Source organism: Taudactylus pleione, unplaced genomic scaffold, assembly GCF_031769625.1.
Source record: "Taudactylus pleione unplaced genomic scaffold, aTauple2 ptg000123l, whole genome shotgun sequence".
NCBI classification, from domain to species: domain Eukaryota; kingdom Metazoa; phylum Chordata; class Amphibia; order Anura; family Myobatrachidae; genus Taudactylus; species Taudactylus pleione.
In genome coordinates, this window is record NW_028284525.1 from 843,840 (window position 1) to 866,278 (window position 22,439).

General features: G+C 46.7%; 1 protein-coding gene across 1 annotated transcript in view; it reads right to left on the reverse strand.

Annotated features, from left to right (window-relative positions):
- Window positions 1-891: 891 nt before the first annotated feature.
- Window positions 892-22,439, reverse strand: part of CASQ2 (calsequestrin 2) — a 155,281-nt gene continuing 133,733 nt past the window's right edge. Inside the window, exons 8-11 of the mRNA XM_088472447.1 lie at window positions 10,269-10,323; window positions 3,574-3,674; window positions 2,147-2,221; window positions 892-1,473 (exon numbers count right to left, since the gene is read on the reverse strand). Coding sequence (XP_088328573.1) covers window positions 1,240-1,473; window positions 2,147-2,221; window positions 3,574-3,674; window positions 10,269-10,323 — 465 coding nt within the window. The 3' untranslated portion in view covers window positions 892-1,239. The remainder of the gene's footprint in view (window positions 1,474-2,146; window positions 2,222-3,573; window positions 3,675-10,268; window positions 10,324-22,439) is intronic.

Consider the following 22,439-nt stretch of genomic DNA (forward strand, 5'->3'; position numbering starts at 1 on the left):
TGGGTTCTGGCGCTGCCTGATAGATTGCTGTCCAAAAGTGTGTTACTAGCCGGTGGCAGGGTGCAAGAACTTACTCGCTTGATTTCACTCACCACGTGAGTGGCGCTATAATCCGAGGTGGTTGATACAGCATCTTTACCTGGATCTGGGTCTATCAGACTGCTGGAGTGGAATGTTCCACCGATTACCAGGATCTGCAATAACCGCACAGACTCTCCAATCATGGAGGCTAATGTGAGGCGGGGATCAGAATAAAGACCGGAAGATAGTCCATTGCTGCAGCCAGTACATGCGCTGAGTCAGGGAAATGTGACTAGTTCCGACCAGCTTGTAAGTAGTAAAAATTAGTTTAATTACTTTGGGGAAAAGCTGTGATGCTATGATCAGCTGCAGACAGTGTGGGGATGAATGATCCCTGGAATCAGTCAGGATGGAGACACTGGGGATTTGTGGGTTTTTTCTTTGCTTTTGTTTTGGATCAACATAATTAGATTTTATGAATTCTGGAACTTTTTGGACCTGTCTTTTTTCAACCTTACTAACACTGTGGCTGAGGTCTAGACGTGGTGGCCTGATGTCCTACAGGACCCCTGTTCTTCCTCTCCAGCTGATAAGCAGACCGATTCCTTGGTCTCGTCTTGGCACATCACCTACTGCAAATAAAGTGGGACCTTCTGTGGGAACATTGGATGATTATTTCTGAAGGGAAAAAGATGAGATGGGCCCAACGGAAATCTCACACCGGTAATAATGAAAAATATCATATATCTGGATATAATGAGAAATCTTTATACTGGCAGATAGAGATCTGCTCCCTACTGCTTGCTGGAGGACCAAAGATGGCGGTGGCCTCTGTTCCACGCATAACAGACATAGACAGCCAGCAATGCGATCAGTCACCTTCCCGCCATATCTTTATTCAGGTTTTTTTTCCACCATTTTATTTGTAAATTCTATGAAAATAACAAAGTATGAAAGAATAATACCGCGCCTGGCGCTCGGCTCCTGACTGTCGCCTATAATTAGGATTTGGTGATTTTGGGTAAAAGTTTTCCGTTTTAATGTTTTTTTTAAATCAAATTGTTCCAAAGATTCTTCTGTATAAATGTCAGCATAACAAATATATCACATCAATGTTAGGAGTAAGGCACCTATGGGTACAGAAGGTCCGTTCAGGGCTGTCACTTCTCATACATGAACACAGTAAGTTACAATGTAGTCCTCACAACACATGACATTTTAATCATCATCATCGTCATCATCATCGTCGTCATCGTCGTTGTCATCATCGTCTTCGTCATCATCATCGTCGTCGTCATCATCATCGTCATCATCATCATCGTCATCATCATCATCATCGTCATCGTCCTCCGTATTAACCTTCCCAGATAAGACATCTTCGATCCACTCTTCCAGCTCGGATGGTGATGGCAAATCCTCAGCATCTTCCATATCCAGCCAGACACTGTCAGCCTGCAGAGCAGAGCAGAACGTCAGAGCAACCACCAGCCTGTGACCGCTCTATTCGCGGCAGTCATCGAGGGTAAATCAGTGATGTTTTGTTGCTATTCCCAGGTTCCATTTACTGAACACTGGGAGTTCCTACTGCTGAGAAGACCAGTAAATGTCAGCTGGTATCTAATTACCGCTCGTTCCAGCAAACACTTTGGGGCCCATTTATCAATTATTACATTCTCAATGTGATCTGGGGGTGATATTAGATCACATTGCAGTATGTTATAATACCGCTGGAACCCGTCCCTGCGATGTGCTCGGAGTGACCGCATAAGTGGTCTGTTCATTCCTCTATGGGTACTCATTCGCATGCGCCACCTAATGACTACGCATGTGCTGCGGCCATTGCCAGGGAGGGTTCCGGTAAATTTTGTGAAGTGTAGCCCATAGACTACAGCGGCACAATGCCATCTGAAGATGGCGTTAGCCAAACTCTGGAATGTTTTGGTCAATCTGAAGCTGCGCAACCCCCAGAGGAACCCATGGGGGCTCTGGCTAATGCCGTAAATGGAGGTACCGCGACAGATATCACGTTTTTGAAGGTCGCTCTATTTATTACTTATGTAACATCACACTATGTGTCATACAGTCATCCGGAGCCAACGCCGGTCTTCTTATATACAGTACTTACATCTGTGACATTAACAACTCCAATCTGAGGCCTGAAGAGGTCAATGTGGAATGTCCTCTCCCAGTATGTCACCAGCTGTAGACAGAAGAGAGGGTTGACTATGACATCATTCAGAATGCCATGTGACACTATGACATCATACAGAGAATCAGTAATTCAGCAGGCACTCCAATTCACATTGCCTGATCTGACTGTGTAGTGCAGCTGAAATGAGTTCCTGACCTCGCTATCCCTGTGAGTCCTGACACTTGGCTATTTCTGTGCAATCCTGATTGCTGGCACAAGCCACACTTGTTCCTCACCACCTTAGACCTACCTTGGAAGCATCACTAAGTTACGTAACTCAGCTTTTAAATGATCTAACCAAGAACTATTGACTTTTAATATGTATTTCCCTAATATCTAACCTGACCGTCCCTGACCAAGTGCCCTCACAATACAACAGCAAAGTTCTGCTCTGGAAAAGGCTGCTTTTCATGTCCAAGTACTGTACATTGCCCACAGCCAACGTCCCTGACAAAGTCTCTGCAGAAAACCACATGTGCGGCTGAACACAAATGTAGGAAATGTGGTTCTCTCCTCTTTTCCATAATCATTGTTTTTATGCCATCTCTGCCCTCTATTAGTCACAATGTCCCCATGGGATTTACGACGGTTATTCTGCTACCATGTGAAATGTCTGCCCCACGTCTTCAATTGTATGATCATTTGGGCATTTTACCTTCTATCTCATGTCATTTTACAAACTTTGGCCCTCATTCAGAGCCACTCGCTAGCGGCAGTACGCTCGTTCCGAGCGATGTTCGCACATCTGCGCATGCGTACGGTTTTTAGTACGCATGCGCGAAGCAGTCAGTGCGGCTGAAAATCGTTGGTACGCAATATAGCGAGGGCCTGCTATTTTGAGTGACAGAATGAGGCGTATGTGGGTGGTAACAGGGGAAGGTGCTTGAAAACGGGGAGTGGAGATCCGAACGCAGGCGTGCTTAAAGGTCAAAACGGGCGTTTTAAGGGAGTGCATAATTAATACAGCAGCGTCATTGACCACGTCACTTGGTTTTTTTTAACTCAGAACTGCTCGTAAAATAGCGGTTGAAAACACCAACCACAAGAATAGCGAGCAGTTCATACGCTGTACGATGTACTCGATTAATCTAATAAATAGCGGACATGACGTATGGTGCGTGCGGCCAGGGGGCGTTTTTATCAAAAAAACGAGCGTATGTTTTGCTCACTCGTTCAGACTTAGAGGTGGGAACAGACTGCAATTTGCGAACGGATCATTTGAATACCCCTTGTTTTTGAACGAACGACCACAAATAGCGAACGGCTCTGAATCAGGCCCTATGTTTGACTCATGACCACTCAATATACGGTACTATGTAACACATCGGTCCTTTATAAATAAAGTGTAATAAAAATCTCACCAGTGGGAAATCATCAGGATCAATCCAGACGATGCTGAGTTCAGGGTTCTCGGTGTTCTCTCTGGCAACATCCTTTAGGATCTGGATAAACTCATAACCATCTAAAATAAGGTCCAATGAGAATCACCGCAGGGATGGAGATATGATGAGTAGAGACCAAGAGAGAATCATACTGCTGTCCTCGTAACATCATCTTTCTCATCATCACCAAAACCACCATAATAATCATCACCCACCACGACCATTCCTCATCATCATTGCCACTCTCATCATCTTCATCATCACCACTGTCTCCATCATCATTACTGTCAGCACCATTATCATCACAGTCATCGTTACCTACTTAATAATCATCACCCATTATAATCATTCATCATCACCATCACCACCACCACCACCACTCATCATCATTGCCACTCTTATCATCTTCATCATCACCACTGTCTCCATCATCATTACTCTCAGCACCATTATCATCACACTCATCATTACCTACTTAATAATCATCACCCATTACAATCACTCATCATCATCACCACCACCACTCATCATCATTGCTCTCAATACCATTATCATCATCACCATATCCACATTAATAATCATCACCCACCATAATCACTTATCATTGTCGCCAATCTCATCATCATCATCATCACCACCACCATAACTACATCACCATAATCATTCATCATCATCACCACCACCACTCATCATCATTGCTCTCAATACCATTATCATCATCACCATATCCACATTAATAATCATCACCCACCATAATCACTTATCATTGTCGCCAATCTCATCATCACCACCCACCACCACCACCATAACTACATCACCAAAATCATTCATCATCATCATCATCATCATCACCACAGTCAATGTTGTCGTCATCATCATCATCATCATCATCATCATCATCATCATCATCATCATCATCACTGTGAGCATCATGACTCTCAACACCATCAATACCTGACGGTCATCATCACCAAAACCTTAATAACTCTCATCATCATCATCATCATCATCATTACTCTTAACACCAGCATCACACCAGTTATCATCACCATGACCATATTAATAATCTACACCTACCAAAATCACTCATTATCATCATAATCATCACTATATTAATAATCATTATTACCATGATTACTCATCATCAATCTCATCATTATCACCACCACCACAGTTGTCGTTATCATCACCACCACCACTACATTATTAATCATCATCACCATAAGCACTCATCCCCACAGTGTCAGAGGCCATCGCAGTCCCAGACCCAGTTACTTAACACTCTGGGCTATGATGTGGCTACTGCAGGGAAATCCGGGGGTCTGCCATGCTCTGTCCACTGTTGCTCTCTCCAAAACTGATTCCTGCCAGCACCTGCATGGTAGCTCTGGCGTCTTCCACAATGCAGCTCCCGCTGCCTCTGATCTCGGGGTGTCGCCATGTTCAGTCCAGTGAGTTGACTACTGCACCACCAATGCAATATTGTTCCAAGGACACCTGATTCCCACGGCCAATCAGCAACCAGCAGATTTTATCAGAAAACTTCCTGGAGGGTTGGCTTTTTGCCAGTGCAACACCGCTCCTTGTCAGAAGAGTGTGGCACAGGAGTGTGCTTCTAAGTGTCATAATACTGGTTCTTCACCACAGTCCAACGGTTCTAGCCCAGTCTCCAGCATCACCAGTTTCCGTCTAGTCAACAAGTCTACCTGTTCCAGTCCGGTCTCCAGCGTCACCAGTTTTAGTCTGCTTAAAAGGTCGAGTTTCAGCCAAGTTAGAGAACCAGTACCGCGGATTCTTTGTGACATTGCTTCCAACTCCATTCTAGTATTATGTTTTACCAGTTCCAGCCCGGTTCCGGAGATATGCATTACAGGTTCCATAAATAAGCATTACTAGCCCCAGGCCAGTTCCAGAAATAAGCATTACTTGTCCCAGCCCGGTTCCAGAGATATACATTTCTGGTCCCTACCCAGTTCCAGAGATTACTGGTCCTAGGCCGCTTCCAGAGATACACATTTCTGGTCTCAGCCCAGTTCCAGAGATTACTGGTCCCAGGCCAGTTCCAGAGATACACATTTCTGGTCCCAGCCCAGTTCCAGAGATTACTGGTCCTAGGCCGGTTCCAGAGATACGCATTACTGGTCCCAGTCCAGTTCCAGAGATTACTGGTCCTAGGCCAGTTCCAGAGATATGCATTACCGGTCCCAGCCTGGTTCCAGAGATGCGCATTTCCAGTTCCAGCCCAGTTCTTTATATTCTAGACCTAGTTCCCAGTACCTTAGAGTCTATTGTTTCCTGTTTCTTCATCTTCCTTAAGTGCCTACCTTCAGCATTATCCTCACAATTCACTAACCTTCCATGTGCAGGAACGTCATAACACTGCCAGCTTCCTGCCTACAGCCTCTACCCCAACTCCTACTCTAGACCTTAGTCCGGGAACACAAACTAACCCAGAAATGACAGTTTGCATTGGCTAAATGGACTAGGAAAGTGGTCAGGTTCTTGAAGCAGACTCCATGCAAAAGTTAGTTTGTCGTCTGGTGAGGCAAGAGGCCGTTCAGAGACAGGTCATGCAATTCCTGCAAGAGGTGTCTGCATGTCAGGATAAAATAATGCCTACACTTTTGAGTACTGATCTGCATCCTAGTACCGATCAAGTTCCAGTGGTACCAGTAGCCCCACTTGTTCCTCCACTGATGTCTCGACTACAGTTGTTAACTCCAAACACGTTTGATGGGAACCCCAAGTTTTGTCGGGGTTTCCTGAATCAGTGTGAAATTTGAGTTGCAACCCGCTAATTTTCCAACTGCTAAAACCTGGCATACATAATTTCCTAACTGACTGACTTGATTGGGCCTGCCCTCTCTGGGAAAGGTCAGACCCATTGCTCTACAACTATTCAGAATTTATTTCTACATTCTGCAAATATTTTAGATTCTGGTAGAACAACCTCTGCCTTGATTGACATCCTACGCTTACATCAAGGATGAAATACTGTAGCTCAATATGTTGTTTAATTTCAAACATTGGCTTCAGAGTTGCGTTGGAATGAAGAGGTGCTAATCGCAGCCTTCTGAACTGGTCTCTCGGATAGGAAAAAAGACGATCTAGCTAACCATGATACACCTTCTAAACTTGATCTCACTATGTAACAGGGTATATTTACGCTACAAATAACACACTTTAGAAAGAAACAAAATGATCGATTTAAATCATATCCAGTACCACATCCTCATTCTCAATCACCCTCTGGTGATGAACCCATGCAAATTAATTAATTTTGTATCACTCCTGTGGAGCGGCAAAGATGCATCCAAGAAAATCTTTGTCTCTACTGTGGAGCCTCTGGTCACCAGATTAAGTCCCATTCCCTACTTCCAAGATACTCCAGCTCCTAACGAATGGAGGGGAAGTTAAGTTAGGAGTAGTCACTAATTCTCCACAGAGCTCCAATTGTAATCTTGGAACACCCCCAAGTCCTAAGGCTCTTTTGGCTCTCTTGGATTCTGGGGCCACAGGAAACTTCATGATTTTGGATTATGTATGGAAGTATCAATTATCTACAATCCCTCTCATTACCTATCACCCTTACTGCTGTCGACGAAAGTCTGATTCCAGATGGAGTCAATACTCATTAGACACTACCTGTCACAAGAGAACCCCAAGATCCCAGGCACAGACTCCAGGATTTACCTGTCTGGTCACTGTCGGGCCGTTTCCGCACTGTGCAGGGGTTCCATCGGTGGTATGCACCAGTTGCAGTCATCCTGTGTGAGGATGGTGAGGCAAACTTCTGCGGCTCCCACAGCGGGGATCCCACCAGTGCCGGAATCTGCCATTTAGCCCTTAGTAAGCTGACCATGTCTCAACCAATGTGGTAGTGGAATCAGAGCACCTGATCTTTCCAGCTAATAGTTGAATAGTAGATCCTATAAAAAGACATCCTGGGACACAGTCCAATAGCCAGTGCAATATCTTCCACAGTCCTGACTACGTGTGCTCCTCAGAGTCCATTGCTGAGAAAGGTGCTGCTAGTTCTGGTCCCATCTCAGTCCAGTGTGTATTCAGTACCAATTCAGTTCAGTCCAAGCTCGGATTCAGCCCAGTTTAGTCCAAGCCCGGCACCAGACCGGTTCAGTCCAAGTACGGATCCAGTCCATGTCCAGTAACAGCCTGGTTCAGTCAAAGCCCGGATCCAGTCCAGTTCAGTCCAAGTCTGGATCCATTCTGGTACAGTCCAAATCCGGTACCAGTCCTGTTTAGTCCAAGCCCGAATCCAGTCTGGTTCAGTTCAAATCTGGTACCAGTCCAATACAGCAGACATCCGACTCTGATCTGGTTCAGTTCAGGCAAGCGCCGAAGCATCCAAGGTTCTCCTGATCTCGAACCAGACTCGAGGGATAAGTCAAAGCCCTGTTATTCCTCTTGTACCTCCGTGGTCAGAGGTTCCAAAGAGCTTCAAGACAAGAACCTTCGTACGGTCCACTAGAGTTTAGTCTGCTACTACTGAGTCTCTCTCTAACTTCTAAAGTATTACCCTTATCTGCGGTCTACTCCCACATGTGAATAGACTTCATTAAGCCAGCAATTTTTCAGTATACAGTATCTTCTCCATCGATAACTTCTGAACCCAGCATGAGTTTACAAAAACTCATCAGTATGACACTACCTTTGGAACTTTGTGTAGGTGCTTTACATTCAGAATTTCTACCATTCCTGGTTATCCCTAATACTTTGCATGTCTTAGTTCTTAGCCTTCCATGGCTCCAAAAACATAGCCCTTAACTGGATTGGTCAACCCCTCAGATCACATCCTGCATTTATGTTATTGTATGTCCTCATCAATTACTGCTCTTCTTGTGGTCACATAGGGCCTGTTTCAGAGGTGGGCGCAATACTCCTAGCGGCTGTGTCTTTGTACGCATCGGTTGTGCGAAAATATGCAAATGTCACTGGGATTTGTATTGAGCAACCCAATGGTTCTCAGAGTGTCCATTGGAAGTAAGACGTCGGGGCTGGTATGGCTGCAACATGCCCACCACACAGTCGTGACACGCCTATGTTTGAGTCACTCATTATGTCTTACAAACAGTCACTAACTGTCAATCAATCCACATCCAAATCTTCACAACGTCCTCCATCTCCAAGTCATCAGGACCCATGCACAGTATGACTCAGATGCCAACTGCACAAACATCACTATAGTGTCCACCACAATGTATGTAAAATCAATGACCTCCTGTCCCATCACCACATCACAGAACATGTCACCTGAGGAGACCATGACAACCCAACATGTGAAAGAACAGTGACCCCCTGTCCCATCACCACATCATGGAACATATCACCTGAGGAGACCATGACACCCCAACATGTGAAAGATCAGTGACCCCCTGTCCCATCATCATATCATGGAACATGTCACCTGAGGAGACCATGACAACCCAACATGTGATAGATCAGTGACCCCCTGTCCCATCACCACATCACAGAACATGTCACCTGAGGAGACCATGACACCCCAACATGTGAAAGATCAGTGACACCCTGTCCCATCATCATCACCACATCATGGAACATGTCACCTGAGGAGACCATGACAACCCAACATGTGAAAGATCAGTGACACCCTGTCCCATCATCATCACCACATCATGGAACATGTCACCTGAGGAGACCATGACAACCCAATATGTGAAAGATCAGTGATCTCCAGTCCCATCACCACATTATGGAACATGTCACCTGAGGAGACCATGACAACCCAACATGTGAAAGATCAGTGACCCCCTGTCCCATCACCACATCATGGAACATGTCACCTGAGGAGACCATGACAACCCAACATGTGAAAGATCAGTGACACCCTGTCCCATCATCATCACCACATCATGGAACATGTCACCTGAGGAGACCATGACAACCCAATATGTGAAAGATCAGTGACCCCCTGTCCCATCACCACATCATGGAACATGTCACCTGAGGAGACCATGACAACCCAACATGTGAAAGAACAGTGAACCCCTGTCCCACCACCATCACCACATGATGGAACATATCACTTGAGGAAATCAGGGCAACCCAACATATGAAAGATCAGTAACCTCCTGTTCCATCACCACATCACAGAACATGTCACCTGAGGAGATCAGGGTAACACAATGTATGAAAGATCAGTGACCCCGTGAACTATCACCACATTGCAGAAATTGTCACCTGAGGAGACCAGGACAACCCAATGTACAAAAAAGCATTAACCTCCTGTTCCATCACCATCAAAACATCCCAAACAGTTTACTTGAGGAGACAAGGACAACTAAACATATGAAAGAGCAGCAACCCCCTCTCTCATCACCATATCACGGAACATGTCACCTGAGTAGACCAGGACAACCCAAAGTATGAAAGAGCAGTGACCCCCTGTCCCATCACCACTTTATAGAACACTTGAAAGTGCAGTAACCTATCACCACATCATGGAACATGTCAACTGATGAGACTAGGACAACCAAACTTATGAAGGAGCAGTGACCTTCTGCCTCTCCTCATCCCGCCATGTTTTATCTTAGGTATAAGGGAAATGAATCTATATAATCTAACATATGGTGATCCTTCTCCTCCCAATGTTCTCAGGGTCATTACTGGGAAAGAACTGATGGAGTCACTCTTACCTGGGTCCTCCTCCTCTGCAAAGGCCACAATGTGGATTCCATTCAGGTCATCCTCCTGTGACAGAGACAGAATCATTCATAAAAACCAATCAGTAATAACAGATTAATGCACATGGGACTCTATAAAGATTCATACATAAGAGGAGAGTGCCCCGGCGAGTGTCCATATACAGAACACCTTTATATCCTCTCTGCATAGTGACTATCGCTTTAACATGGGAGGAAGGATCACAGTTTATATTTTTCTCGGTGAGATGCGTCTATTCTTTTAATCATTGGAAAAAGAAAATCAGGATCTTATGTGCCCCCAGCTAAATGACTTTGCTCTTAATCAGGCGCTAATACCGGAGACCCACATTACACACTGGACAAGTCTTTGTTGCCACTAGAAGCCCAATTTCCAGTAAGCGCTGAAAAAGATGGAGAATGCTGGACAATTGTGTGAGGGGGGATTGCTGTACGTATCAGTGATTATTGTACCTTGTATATGTGGCTATGTACTTATAGCTAGGCATGACCGTCCACCAGTCACTGCAGGAAAATACAAATAATCAACGTTCACTCTCTAATATGTAAAAGTACTGACAGCTGGTTCAGACAATGTAAATGCAGCGCAATTGCAGTATTAGATAATATTGAAATGCGGGGCAGTAATAATTATTTATATTACTAGTAATGTAGCTAATTACCCTGCTACATGCTGCTACCCATTGTCCAGGTGTGCTAGCAAGGTATGCAATCGGGAAGCCGACTGCCTAAATACCGGCAGCCGGCTTCCCGACTGTCATATCCCGGCAAGGGTGAAATGCCGGGTGTCTATATGTAGACGCCAGGCATTTCCCCAACGCCAGGAGACCGGCGCCCGGCATCCCGATCGTAGAGATGCCGGGCGCCGCGAGCGGACAGCCATGGGGGGGAGGGTTAGGTTTAGGGCTCCCAGGGGGGACTTAGGGTTAGGCACCCCCCTGGGAGGGTTAGGCCAGGGGGAGGGAGGGTTAGGCACCCCCGGGGGGGACTTAGGGTTAGGCACCCCCCTGGGGGACTTAGGTTTAGGCAGCGGGGAAGGGGGTGGTTAGGTTTAGGCACTTAGAGGCGGGATTAGGGTTAGGCACTTGGGGGGGAGGTTAGGGTTAGGCACCCCTAAGGAGGGTTAGGGTTAGGGGGGTTAGGTTAGTCTATACTTACCTATCCACGATCGGGATTTCCAGCGCTGTCGGGCTTCCGCTGCCGGGATCTCTGCTGATGTCGGGCTGCCGGCCGGCGGTATTTCATACCAATTCCGCCAGCAAGGGCCTGGGGGTTACTTGGCAGGGGACCAATCATATTTCCAGTCTCCCCCAGTACACTGGACTTGTAGACAATGGATGGTATGTTTTTGCCTTCATCTAGATCACCAATCTTTATTGGATATATTTTAGCTATACAGTGTTGGGTACCACGTGGCTTGGTATTTGGGCTTTATTTCCCATCTCTCAGATGAGAAAAGCCAGACAAGGGGAGGATTACTAGGAGAACGCGGGTTGCTTCCATGTTGGGTGTAATAAAATATCTTGTTGGGTTCTGAAATTTTACAATTTAATGAAGCTTAAAAGCGTAATATAAGGCAAAACCCTGAGTCCCCCCATGAGAGTGCTGAGAGCTAGAAGCTTTGTGATGTTGCTCCTAGAAACATCATATTGGAGTCGCAGAGCAGGCCGTCATATTACCCAGATCTCTGCTCAGCATCACTATAAGAGAATCGCCCGTCACGTAGGGGGATTAGTATAGACGATAGACAGGAATTAGATAAACGTCTAGATAGACACCAGGGGGGAAATTTACTAAAGTGAGAGATTTCAGAAGTGGAGATGTTGCCCATAGCAACCAGATTCTAGCTTTTATCATCTAGAAGGTACAAGTTAAATGTTAAGTAAAATCTGATTGGTTGCTATGGGCAACATCTCCATTTGTAAACAGTCTCACTTTAGTACATTTACCTTGCTAACCCTCCCCTTGGAGACAAACTCTCCATAACCATCCATTCTAGTGCCTAACTCCAACCGTCCCTTCTAGTGCCAAACTCTAACCATCCCTTCTAGTGCCTAACTGTAACCATCCCTTCTAGTGCCTAACTCTATCCGTCCTTTCTACTGCCTAACTCTATCCGTCCCTTCTAGTGTCTAACTCTAACCATCCCTTCTAGTGCCTAACTGTAACCATCCCTTCTAGTGCCTAACTTTAAACGTCCCTTCTAGTGCCTAACTGTAACCGTCCCTTCTAGTGCCTAACTCTAACCGTCCTTTCTACTGCCTAACTCTGTCCGTCCCTTCTAGTGCCTAACTGTAACCATCTCTTCTAGTGCCTAACTCTAACCATCCCTTCTAGTGCCTAACTCTAACCGTCCCTTCTACTGCCTAACTCTAATTGTCCCTTCTATTGCCTAATTCTAACCATCCCTTCTAGTGCCTAACCCTAACTGTCCATCCTAGTGTCTAACTCTAACCGCCCATCCTAATACTTAACCCTATCTGTCCATCCTAGTGCCTAACTCTAACTGTCCTTTCTACTGCCTAACTCTAACCGTCCCTTCTAGTGCCTAACCCTAACTGTCCATCCTAGTGCCTAACTCTAAATGTCCATTCTAATGCCTAACCCTAACCGTCTCTTCTAGTGCCTAACTCTAACCATCTCTTCTAGTACCTAACTCTAACCATCCCTTCTAGTGCCTACCTCTAACTGTCCCTTCTACTGCCTAACTCTAATTGTCCCTTCTATTGCCTAATTCTAACCATCCCTTCAAGTGCCTAACCCTAACTGTCCAACCTGGTGTCTAACAATAACCGCCCATCCTAATACCTAACCCTATCTGTCCATCCTAGTGCCTAACTCTAACCGTCCTTTCTACTGCCTAACTCTAACCGTCCCTTCTAGTGCCTAACCCTAACTGTCCATCCTAGTGCCTAACTCTAACCGTCCATTCTAATGCCTAACCCTAACCGTCTCTTCTAGTGCCTAACTCTAACCATCTCTTCTAGTGCCTAACTCTAACAATCACTTCTAGTGCCTAACCCTAACCGTCCGTTCTAGTGCCAAACTCTAACCGTCCCTTCTAGTGCCTAACTCTTACCGTCCCTTCTACTGCCTAACTCTAACCGTCCCTTCTACTGCCTAACTCTAACCATCCCTTCTAGTTTCTAACTCTAACCAACCATTCTAGTGCCTAACTCTTACCATTCCTTCTACTGCCTAAATCAAACCGTCCCTTCTACTGCCTAACTCTTACCATCAATTCTAGAGTCTAACTGTAACCGTCCCTGCAACTGCCTAACTCTAGCCATCCCTCCTAGTACCTAACTCTAACCATCCCTTCTAGTGCCTAACTCTAATCAACCCTTCTTGTGTCTAACTCTAACAATCCCTTCTAGTTCCTAACTCTAACCGTCCCTTCTAGTGAATAACTCTAACTGTCCCTTCTACTGCCTAACCCTAACGGTCCCTTCTAGTTTCTAACTCTAACCGTCCCTTGTAGTGCCTAACTCTAACCATCCCTTCTAGTGACAAACTCTAACCGTGCCTTCTAGTGCCTAACTCTAAACGTCCCTTCTACTGCCTAACTCTAACCATCATTCTAGTGTCTAACTCTAACCATCCCTTCTAGTGCCAAACTCTAACCATCCCTTCTAGTGCCTAACTCTAACCATCTCTTTTAGTGCCCAACTCTAACCATCCCTTCTAGTGCCAAACTCTAACCATCCCTTCTACTGCCTAACTCTAACCGTCCCTTCTACTGCCTAACTCTAACCGTCCCTTCTAGTGCCTAACGCTAACCATCCTTCCTAGTGTCTAACTCCAACCGTCCAACCTAGTGCCTAACCCTAACCATCCATGCTAGTGCCTGTCTCTTAACAGTCCCTTCTAGTGTCTAACTCTAACCATCCCTTCTAGTGTCTAACTCTAACCGTCCCTTCTAGTGCCTAACTCTAACCGTCCCTTCTACTGCCTAACTCTAATTGTCCCTTCTAGAGCCTAACTCTAACCATTCCTTCTAGTGCCTAACCCTAACTGTCCATCCTAGTGCCTAACTCAAACCGCCCATCCTAATACCTAACCATATCTGTCCATCCTAGTGGCTATCTCTAACCATCTCTTCTAGTACCTAACTCTAACCTTCCCTTCTAGTGCCTAACTCTAACTGTCCCTTCTACTGCCTAACTCTAACTGTCCCTTCTATTGCCTAATTCTAACCATCCCTTCAAGTGCCTAACCCTAACTGTCCAACCTAGTGTCTAACAATAACCGCCCATCCTAATACCTAACCCTATCTGTCCATCCTAGTGCCTAACTCTAACCGTCCTTTCTACTGCCTAACTCTAACCGTCCCTTCTAGTGCCTAACCCTAACTGTCCATCCTAGTGCCTAACTCTAACCGTCCATTCTAATGCCTAACCCTAAGCGTCTCTTCTAGTGCCTAACTCTAACCATCTCTTCTAGTGCCTAACTCTAACAATCACTTCTAGTGCCTAACCCTAACCGTCCGTTCTAGTGCCAAACTCTAACCGTCCCTTCTAGTGCCTAACTCTTACCGTCCCTTCTACTGCCTAACTCTAACCGTCCCTTCTACTGCCTAACTCTAACCGTCCCTTCTAGTTTCTAACTCTAACCAACCATTCTAGTGCCTAACTCTTACCATTCCTTCTACTGCCTAAATCAAACCGTCCCTTCTACTGCCTAACTCTTACCATCAATTCTAGAGTCTAACTGTAACCGTCCCTGCAACTGCCTAACTCTAGCCATCCCTCCTAGTATCTAACTCTAACCATCCCTTCTAGCGCCTAACTCTAATCAACCCTTCTTGTGTCTAACTCTAACCGTCCCTTCTAGTTCCTAACTCTAACCGTCCCTTCTAGTGAATAACTCTAACTGTCCCTTCTAGTGCCTAACTGTAACCGTCCCTTCTACTGCCTAACCCTAACCGTCCCGTCTAGTTTCTAACTCTAACCATCCCTTGTAGTGCCTAACTCTAACCATCCCTTCTAGTGACAAACTCTAACCGTGCCTTCTAGTGCCTAACTCTAAACGTCCCTTCTACTGCCTAACTCTAACCATCATTCTAGTGTCTAACTCTAACCATCCCTTCTAGTGCCAAACTCTAACCATCCCTTCTAGTGCCTAACTCTAACCATCTCTTTTAGTGCCCAACTCTAACCATCCCTTCTAGTGCCAAACTCTAACCATCCCTTCTACTGCCTAACTCTAACCGTCCCTTCTACTGCCTAACTCTAACTGTCCCTTCTAGTGCCTAACTCTAACCGTCCCTTCTAGTGCCTAACGCTAACCATCCATCCTAGTGTCTAACTCCAACCGTCCAACCTAGTGCCTAACCCTAACTGTCCATGCTAGTGCCTGTCTCTTAACAGTCCCTTCTAGTGTCTAACTCTAACCGTCCCTTCTAGTGTCTAACTCTAACCGTCCCTTCTAGTGCCTAACTCTAACCGTCCCTTCTAGTGCCTAACTCTAATTGTCCCTTCTAGAGCCTAACTCTAACCATTCCTTCTAGTGCCTAACCCTAACTGTCCATCCTAGTGCCTAACTCAAACCGCCCATCCTAATACCTCACCATATCTGTCCATCCTAGTGGCTAACTCTAACCGTCCATTCTAATGCCTAACCCTAACCGTCTCTTCTAGTGCATAACTCTAACCATCTCTTCTAGAGCCTAACTCTAACCATCCCTTCTAGTGCCTAACTCTAACCGTCCCTTCTACTGCCTAACTCTAATTGTCCCTTCTATTGCCTAATTCTAACCATCCCTTCAAGTGCCTAATCCTAACTGTCCAACCTAGTGTCTAACTCTAACCGCCCCTCCTAATACCTAACCCTATCTGTCCATCCTAGTGCCTAACTCTAACCGTCCTTTCTACTGCCTAACTCTAACCGTCCCTTCTACTGCCTAACTCTAACCGTCCCTTCTAGTTTCTAACTCTAACCAACCATTCTAAAGCCTAACTCTTACCATTCCTTCTACTGCCTAAATCAAACCGTCCCTTCTACTGCCTAACTCTTACCATCAATTCTAGAGTCTAACTGTAACCGTCCCTGCAACTGCCTAACTCTAGCCATCCCTCCTAGTACCTAACTCTAACCATCCCTTCTAGTGCCTAACTCTAATCAACCCTTAATGTGTCTAACTCTAACCATCCCTCCTAGTGCCTAACTCTAATCGTCCATTCTGCTGCCTAACTCTAACTGTCCCTTCTAGTGCCTAACTCTAACCGTCACTTCTAGTGCCTAACTCTAACCATCCCTTCTAGTGCCTAACCCTAACCGTCCCTTCTAGTGCCTAACTCTAACTGTCCCTTCTAGTGCCTAACTCTAACCATCCCTTCTACTGCCTAACTCTAATCAACCCTTCTAGTGTCTAACTCTAACCATCCCTCCTAGTGCCTAACTCTAACCATCCCTCCTAGTGCCTAACTCTAATCGTCCATTCTGCTGCCTAACTCTAACTGTCCCTTCTAGTGCCTATCTCTAACTGTCACTTCTAGTGCCTAACTCTAACCATCCCTTCTAGTGCCTAACCCTAACTGTCCATCCCTTCTAGTGCCTAACTCTAACCATCCCTTCTACTGCCTAACCCTAACTGTCCCTTCTAGTGCCTAACCCTAACTGTCCATTCTAGTTGCTAACCCTAACTGTCCATTCTAGTGCCTAACCGTAACTGTCCATCCCTTCTACTGCATAACCCTAACCGTTCCTTCTAGTGCCTAACCCTGACCGTCACTCCTAGTGCCTAAACCCTAACTGTCCATTCTATTGCCTTACCCTAACTGTCCATTCTAGTGCCTAAACCTAACCGTTCCTTCTAGTGCCTAACTCTAACCATCACTTCTAGTGCCAAACTCTAACCGTCACTTCTAGTGCCTAACTCTAACCGTCACATCCAGTGCCTAACTCTAACCATCCATCCTAGTGTCTAACCCTAACCATCCCTCCTATTGCCTAACCCTAACCATCCCTCCTAGCGCCTAACCCTAACCATCCCTCCTAGTGCCTAACTCTAACCATCCCTTCTAGTGCCTAACCCTAACTGTCCATTCTAGTGCCTAACTTACTGTCCCTTCTAATGACTAACTCTAACCGTCAGTGCCTAACTCTAACCATCCATCCTAGTGCCTAACTCCAACCATCCTTCCTAGTGCCTAACCCTAACCGTCCATCCTAGTGCCTGTCTCTAACCATCCCTTCTAGTGCCTAACTCTAACCTTCCCTTCTAGTGCCTAACCCTAACTATACATCCCTTCTAGTGCCTAGCACTAACAATTCCTTCTACTGCCTAACCCTAACCATCCCTTCTAGTGCCTAACCCTAACCGTCACTCCTAGTGCCTAACCCTAACTGTCCATTCTAGTGCCTAACCCTAACTGTCCATTATAGTGCCTAACCCTAACTGTCCATCCCTTCTAGTGCCTAACTCTAACAGTCCCTTCTACTGCCTAACCCTAACCATTCCTTCTAGTGCCTAACCCTGACCGTCACTCATAGTGCCTAACCCTAACTGTCCATTCTAGTGCCTAACCCTAACTGAACATTCTAGTGCCTTACCCTAACTGTCAATTCTAGTGCCTAACCCTAACTGAACATTCTAGTGCCTTACCCTAACTGTCCATTCTAGTGCCTAAACCTAACCGTCCCTTCTAGTGCCTAACCCTAACTGTCCATTCTAGTGCCTAACCCTAACTGAACATTATAGTGCCTTACCCTAACTGTCCATTCTAGTGCCTAAACCTAACCGTCCCTTCTAGTGCCTAACCCTAACTGTCCATTCTAGTGCCTAACCCTAACTGAACATTCTAGTGCCTTACCCTAACTGTCCATTCTAGTGCCTAAACCTAACCGTCCCTTCTAGTGCCTAACCCTAACTGTCCATTCTAGTGCCTAACCCTAACTGAACATTCTAGTGCCTTACCCTAACTGTCCATTCTAGTGCCTAACTCTAACCATCACTTCTAGTGCCTAACTCTAACCATCCATCTTAGTGCCTAACCCTAACCATCCCTCCTAGTGCCTAACCCTAACCATCCCTCCTAGTGCCTAACGCTAACCATCCCTTCTAGTGCCTAACCCTAACCATCCCTCCTAGTGCCTAACCCTAACCATCCCTCCTAGTGCCTAACCCTAACCATCCCTCCTAGTGCCTAACGCTAACCATCCCTTCTAGTGCCTAACCCTAACCATCCCTCCTAGTGCCTAACCCTAACCATCCCTCCTAGTGCCTAACCCTAACCATCCCTTCTAGTGCCTAACCCTAACCATCCCTCCTAGTGCCTAACCCTAACCATCCCTCCTAGTGCCTAACCCTAACCATCCCTCCTAGTGCCTAACCCTAACCATCCCTCCTAGTGCCTAACCCTAACCATCCCTCCTAGTGCCTAACCCTAACCATCCCTCCTAGTGCCTGTCTTTCTTGACATTTTTGACCTTTTTACTGTCTATCCATTGACTGGAACCCCGCGCAGGGACAGCAGAGGGAATGAAAGAGACAGAAGGATTCTCCACTGTACGGGCGGATAGACAGGCATTCCTAACCACACAGACAGGTGGCCAGTTGTTAAAGAATACAAAATGGATTGGAGTCTATCTAATGAGAAATTGTAGAGCAGACTATGGGGATGATCCACAGAATTATACAATTCTCAGGACAGAAAGGATTTATTACCCCTGAATCTGAGGGTCTTATTTTCTCTTCCTCTGCATCATTGCTAGTAACGGCACCTACGCCTCCCCAGGGGCAGTAGATGTGAAAGAAAAAATGGCGTCCACAACTCAGAATAGGTAGCAGCGCTTACTCCAGGCCACGTAATGCCCACGTGTCGCTTCTCTGTGTGATTACCCTATTGAACATAAACCATTTTTCCACCAATAAGGCTTTTTGCCCTGTGATAAATTGGCCTTTTAATGGTCTAATATTCTCATTTGGTTAGAGCCTCCCTCACTCCAACCAGCTCCACCCACCGGCTGGTGCCAAACTCTTCTCTTTCTTCAATTCCAATATCGTACTCAGCAAATGCAATAGCTCATCCTTGTCTGTATTCCTGAGCCGTGCTGGCGTGTAATAGCCGTTACCACTTCCACCACCTGGGCTGCAGCAGGTATAATGCTGGTCATTAGTCTGTACCGTATCCTGAACACCTGTACTTATCATTTACTGGGCACTGGTTCAATAGTGGGTATAATATACTGGGCACTGATTGGTTCAATAGTGGGTATAATATACTGGGCACTGATTGGTACAATAGTGGGTATAATATACAGGGCACTGGTTCAATAGTGGGTATAATATACTGGGCACTGATTGGTACAATAGTGGGTATAATATACTGGGCACTGATTGGTACAATAGTGGGTATAATATACTGGGCACTGATTGGTACAATAGTGGGTATAATATACTGGGCACTGATTGGTACAATGTGGATGCTGAGCAGGTGCACAGGTGTATGACCAACTGTCACATTTCAAAAATCAACAGGAGATCTGTAAAACATGAACTGCTCGGTGTCCCCTGTGGACCGAGATTGAGAACCACTGCTGTAGCGGGAACCTATGGAGCGCTCTAAGGACAATTTGGAGATTATGAAGCCCATAGGCTAAAGCTGCCGTTAGCTATCTAGGCCAAGCTTGGGGGACTTCCTGCACACATAGGGCCTGATTCAGAGCCGCTCGTAAGCGGCCGCTCGTTCGTTCCGAGCGATGTTAGCCCAACTGCGCATGCGTACGGATCGTTATACGCATGCGCTAACCAGTCAGTGCGCCAAAATTCATGTGCTCGCAAAACAGCGAATGCCTGCTATTTTGAGTGACAGAAAGAGGCGTATGTGGGTGGTAACAGGGGAAGGTGCTTGAAAATGGGGAGTGGAAATCAGAACGCAGGCGTGCTTAAAGGTCAAAACGGGCGTTTTATGGGTGTGCATATTTAAAACAGCAGCGTCATTGACCACGTCACTGGGTTATTTTATAGTCAGAACTGCTCGCAAAATTGTGGTAGCACAAACCAACCACAAGAATAGCGAGCAGTTCATACCCTTGTCGATGTACTCGATTAATCTAATAAATAGCGGACATGACGTAGGATGCGAGCGGCCAGGGGGAGTATTTTTCCAAAAAACGAACGCAAGTTTTGTTCGCTCGTTCAGACATAGAGGCGTGAACAGACCGCAAACAGCGAACGGTTCATTTGAATAGCCACCCCTTGTTTTAGAACGAACGACCGCAAATAGCAAGTGGCTCTGAATGAGGGCCATAATTCCATAATAAGTACTGCTACAAGTTATATATAGCTGTGTGCACATTACAGATGCATTCTACTGCCAGGCGTCTCCCACTCAGACAGTCACACAATCTAATTACCAAATAACAGGTAAGACTGAGAATAAAGCTATAATAGAATATGTCACAGACACAGGGAGAGATAAACTGTCTGACACCTGAGATTATATGTAGCTGCCAATCCCGTCATCAGAGCCTGTCCGGGATCATAGTCCTAATATTAGATATCTCATCTAAATGCTAAAGCAAATGCAGCCACATCCAGATACATAACAGAGATAATACACTGGTACAGGGACAAAGTATAGAGAAAATGGTCCGAGACTGACGAGAGAGCAGAGGGGTGAGGAGAGTGTGAGGAGAGAGCAGAGGGAGCAGAGAGTGAGGAGAGTGCAGGGTGTGAGGAGAGAGCAGAGTGTGAGGAGAGAGCAGAGGGAGCAGAGTGTAAAGAGGGAGAGGCAGCAGAGTGTGAGGAGAGAGCAGGGTGTGAGGAGAGAGCAGAGTGTGAGGAGAGAGCAGAGTGTGAGGAGAGAGCAGGGTGTGAGGAGAGAGCAGAGTGTGAGGAGGGAGCAGACTGTGAGGAGGGAGCAGGGTGTGAGGAGAGAGCAGGGTGTGAGGAGAAAGCAGAGTGTGAGGAGAGAGCAGAGTGTGAGGAGGGAGCAGAGTGTGAGGAGAGAGCAGGGTGTGAGGAGAGAGCAGGGTGTGAGAAGAGAGCAGGGTGTGAGGAGGGAGCAGGGTGTGAGGAGAGAGCAGGGTGTGAGGAGAGAGCAGAGTGTGAGGAGAGAGCACGGTGTGAGGAGAAAGCAGAGTGTGAGGAGGGAGCAGAGGGAGCAGAGCGAGGAGAGAGGAGAAGGAGCAGAGTGTAAAGAGGGAGAGGCAGCAGAGTGTGAGGAGAGAGCAGGGTGTGAGGAGAGAGCAGGGTGTGAGGAGAGAGCAGAGTGTGAGGAGAGAGCAGGGTGTGAGGAGAGAGCAGGGTGTGAGGAGAGAGCAGGGTGTGAGGAGGGAGCAGAGTGTGAGGAGAGAGCAGGGCGTGAGGAAGGAGCAGACTGTGAGGAGAGAGCAGAGTGTGAGGAGAGAGCAGGGTGTGAGGAGAGTGCAGAGTGTGAGGAGAGAGCAGAGTGTGAGGAGAGAGCAGAGTGTGAGGAGGGAGCAGAGTGTGAGGAGAGAGCAGAGTGTGAGGAGGGAGCAGAGTGTGAGGAGAGAGCAGAGTGTGAGGAGAGAGCAGAGTGTGAGGAGGGAGCAGGGTGTGCGGAGAGAGGAGGGTGTGAGGAGAGAGCAGGGTGTGAGGAGGGAGCAGAGTGTGAGGAGGGAGCATAGTGTGAGGAGAGAGCAGAGTGTGAGGAGGGAGCAGAGTGTGAGGAGAGAGCAGAGTGTGAGGAGAGAGCAGGGTGTGAGGAGAGAGCAGAGTGTGAGGAGGGAGCAGAGTGTGAGGAGAGAGCAGAGTGTGAGGAGAGAGCAGGGTGTGAGGAGGGAGCAGAGTGTGAGGAGAGAGCAGAGTGTGAGGAGAGAGCAGGGTGTGAGGAGAGAGCAGGGTGTGAGGAGGGAGCAGAGTGTGAGGAGGGAGCAGAGTGTGAGGAGAGAGCAGAGTGTGAGGAGAGAGCAGAGGGAGCAGGGTGTGAGGAGAGAGCATGGTGTGAGGAGAGAGCAGAATGTGAGTAGAGAGCAGGGTGTGAGGAGAGAGCAGGGTGTGAGGAGGGAGCAGAGTGTGAGGAGAGAGCAGAGTGTGAGGAGAGAGCAGAGTGTGAGGAGAGAGCAGAGTGTGAGGAGAGAGCAGGGTGTGAGGAGGGAGCAGACTGAGAGGAGGGAGCAGACTGTGAGGAGAGAGCAGAGTGTGAGGAGAGAGCAGAGGGAGCAGGGTGCGAGGAG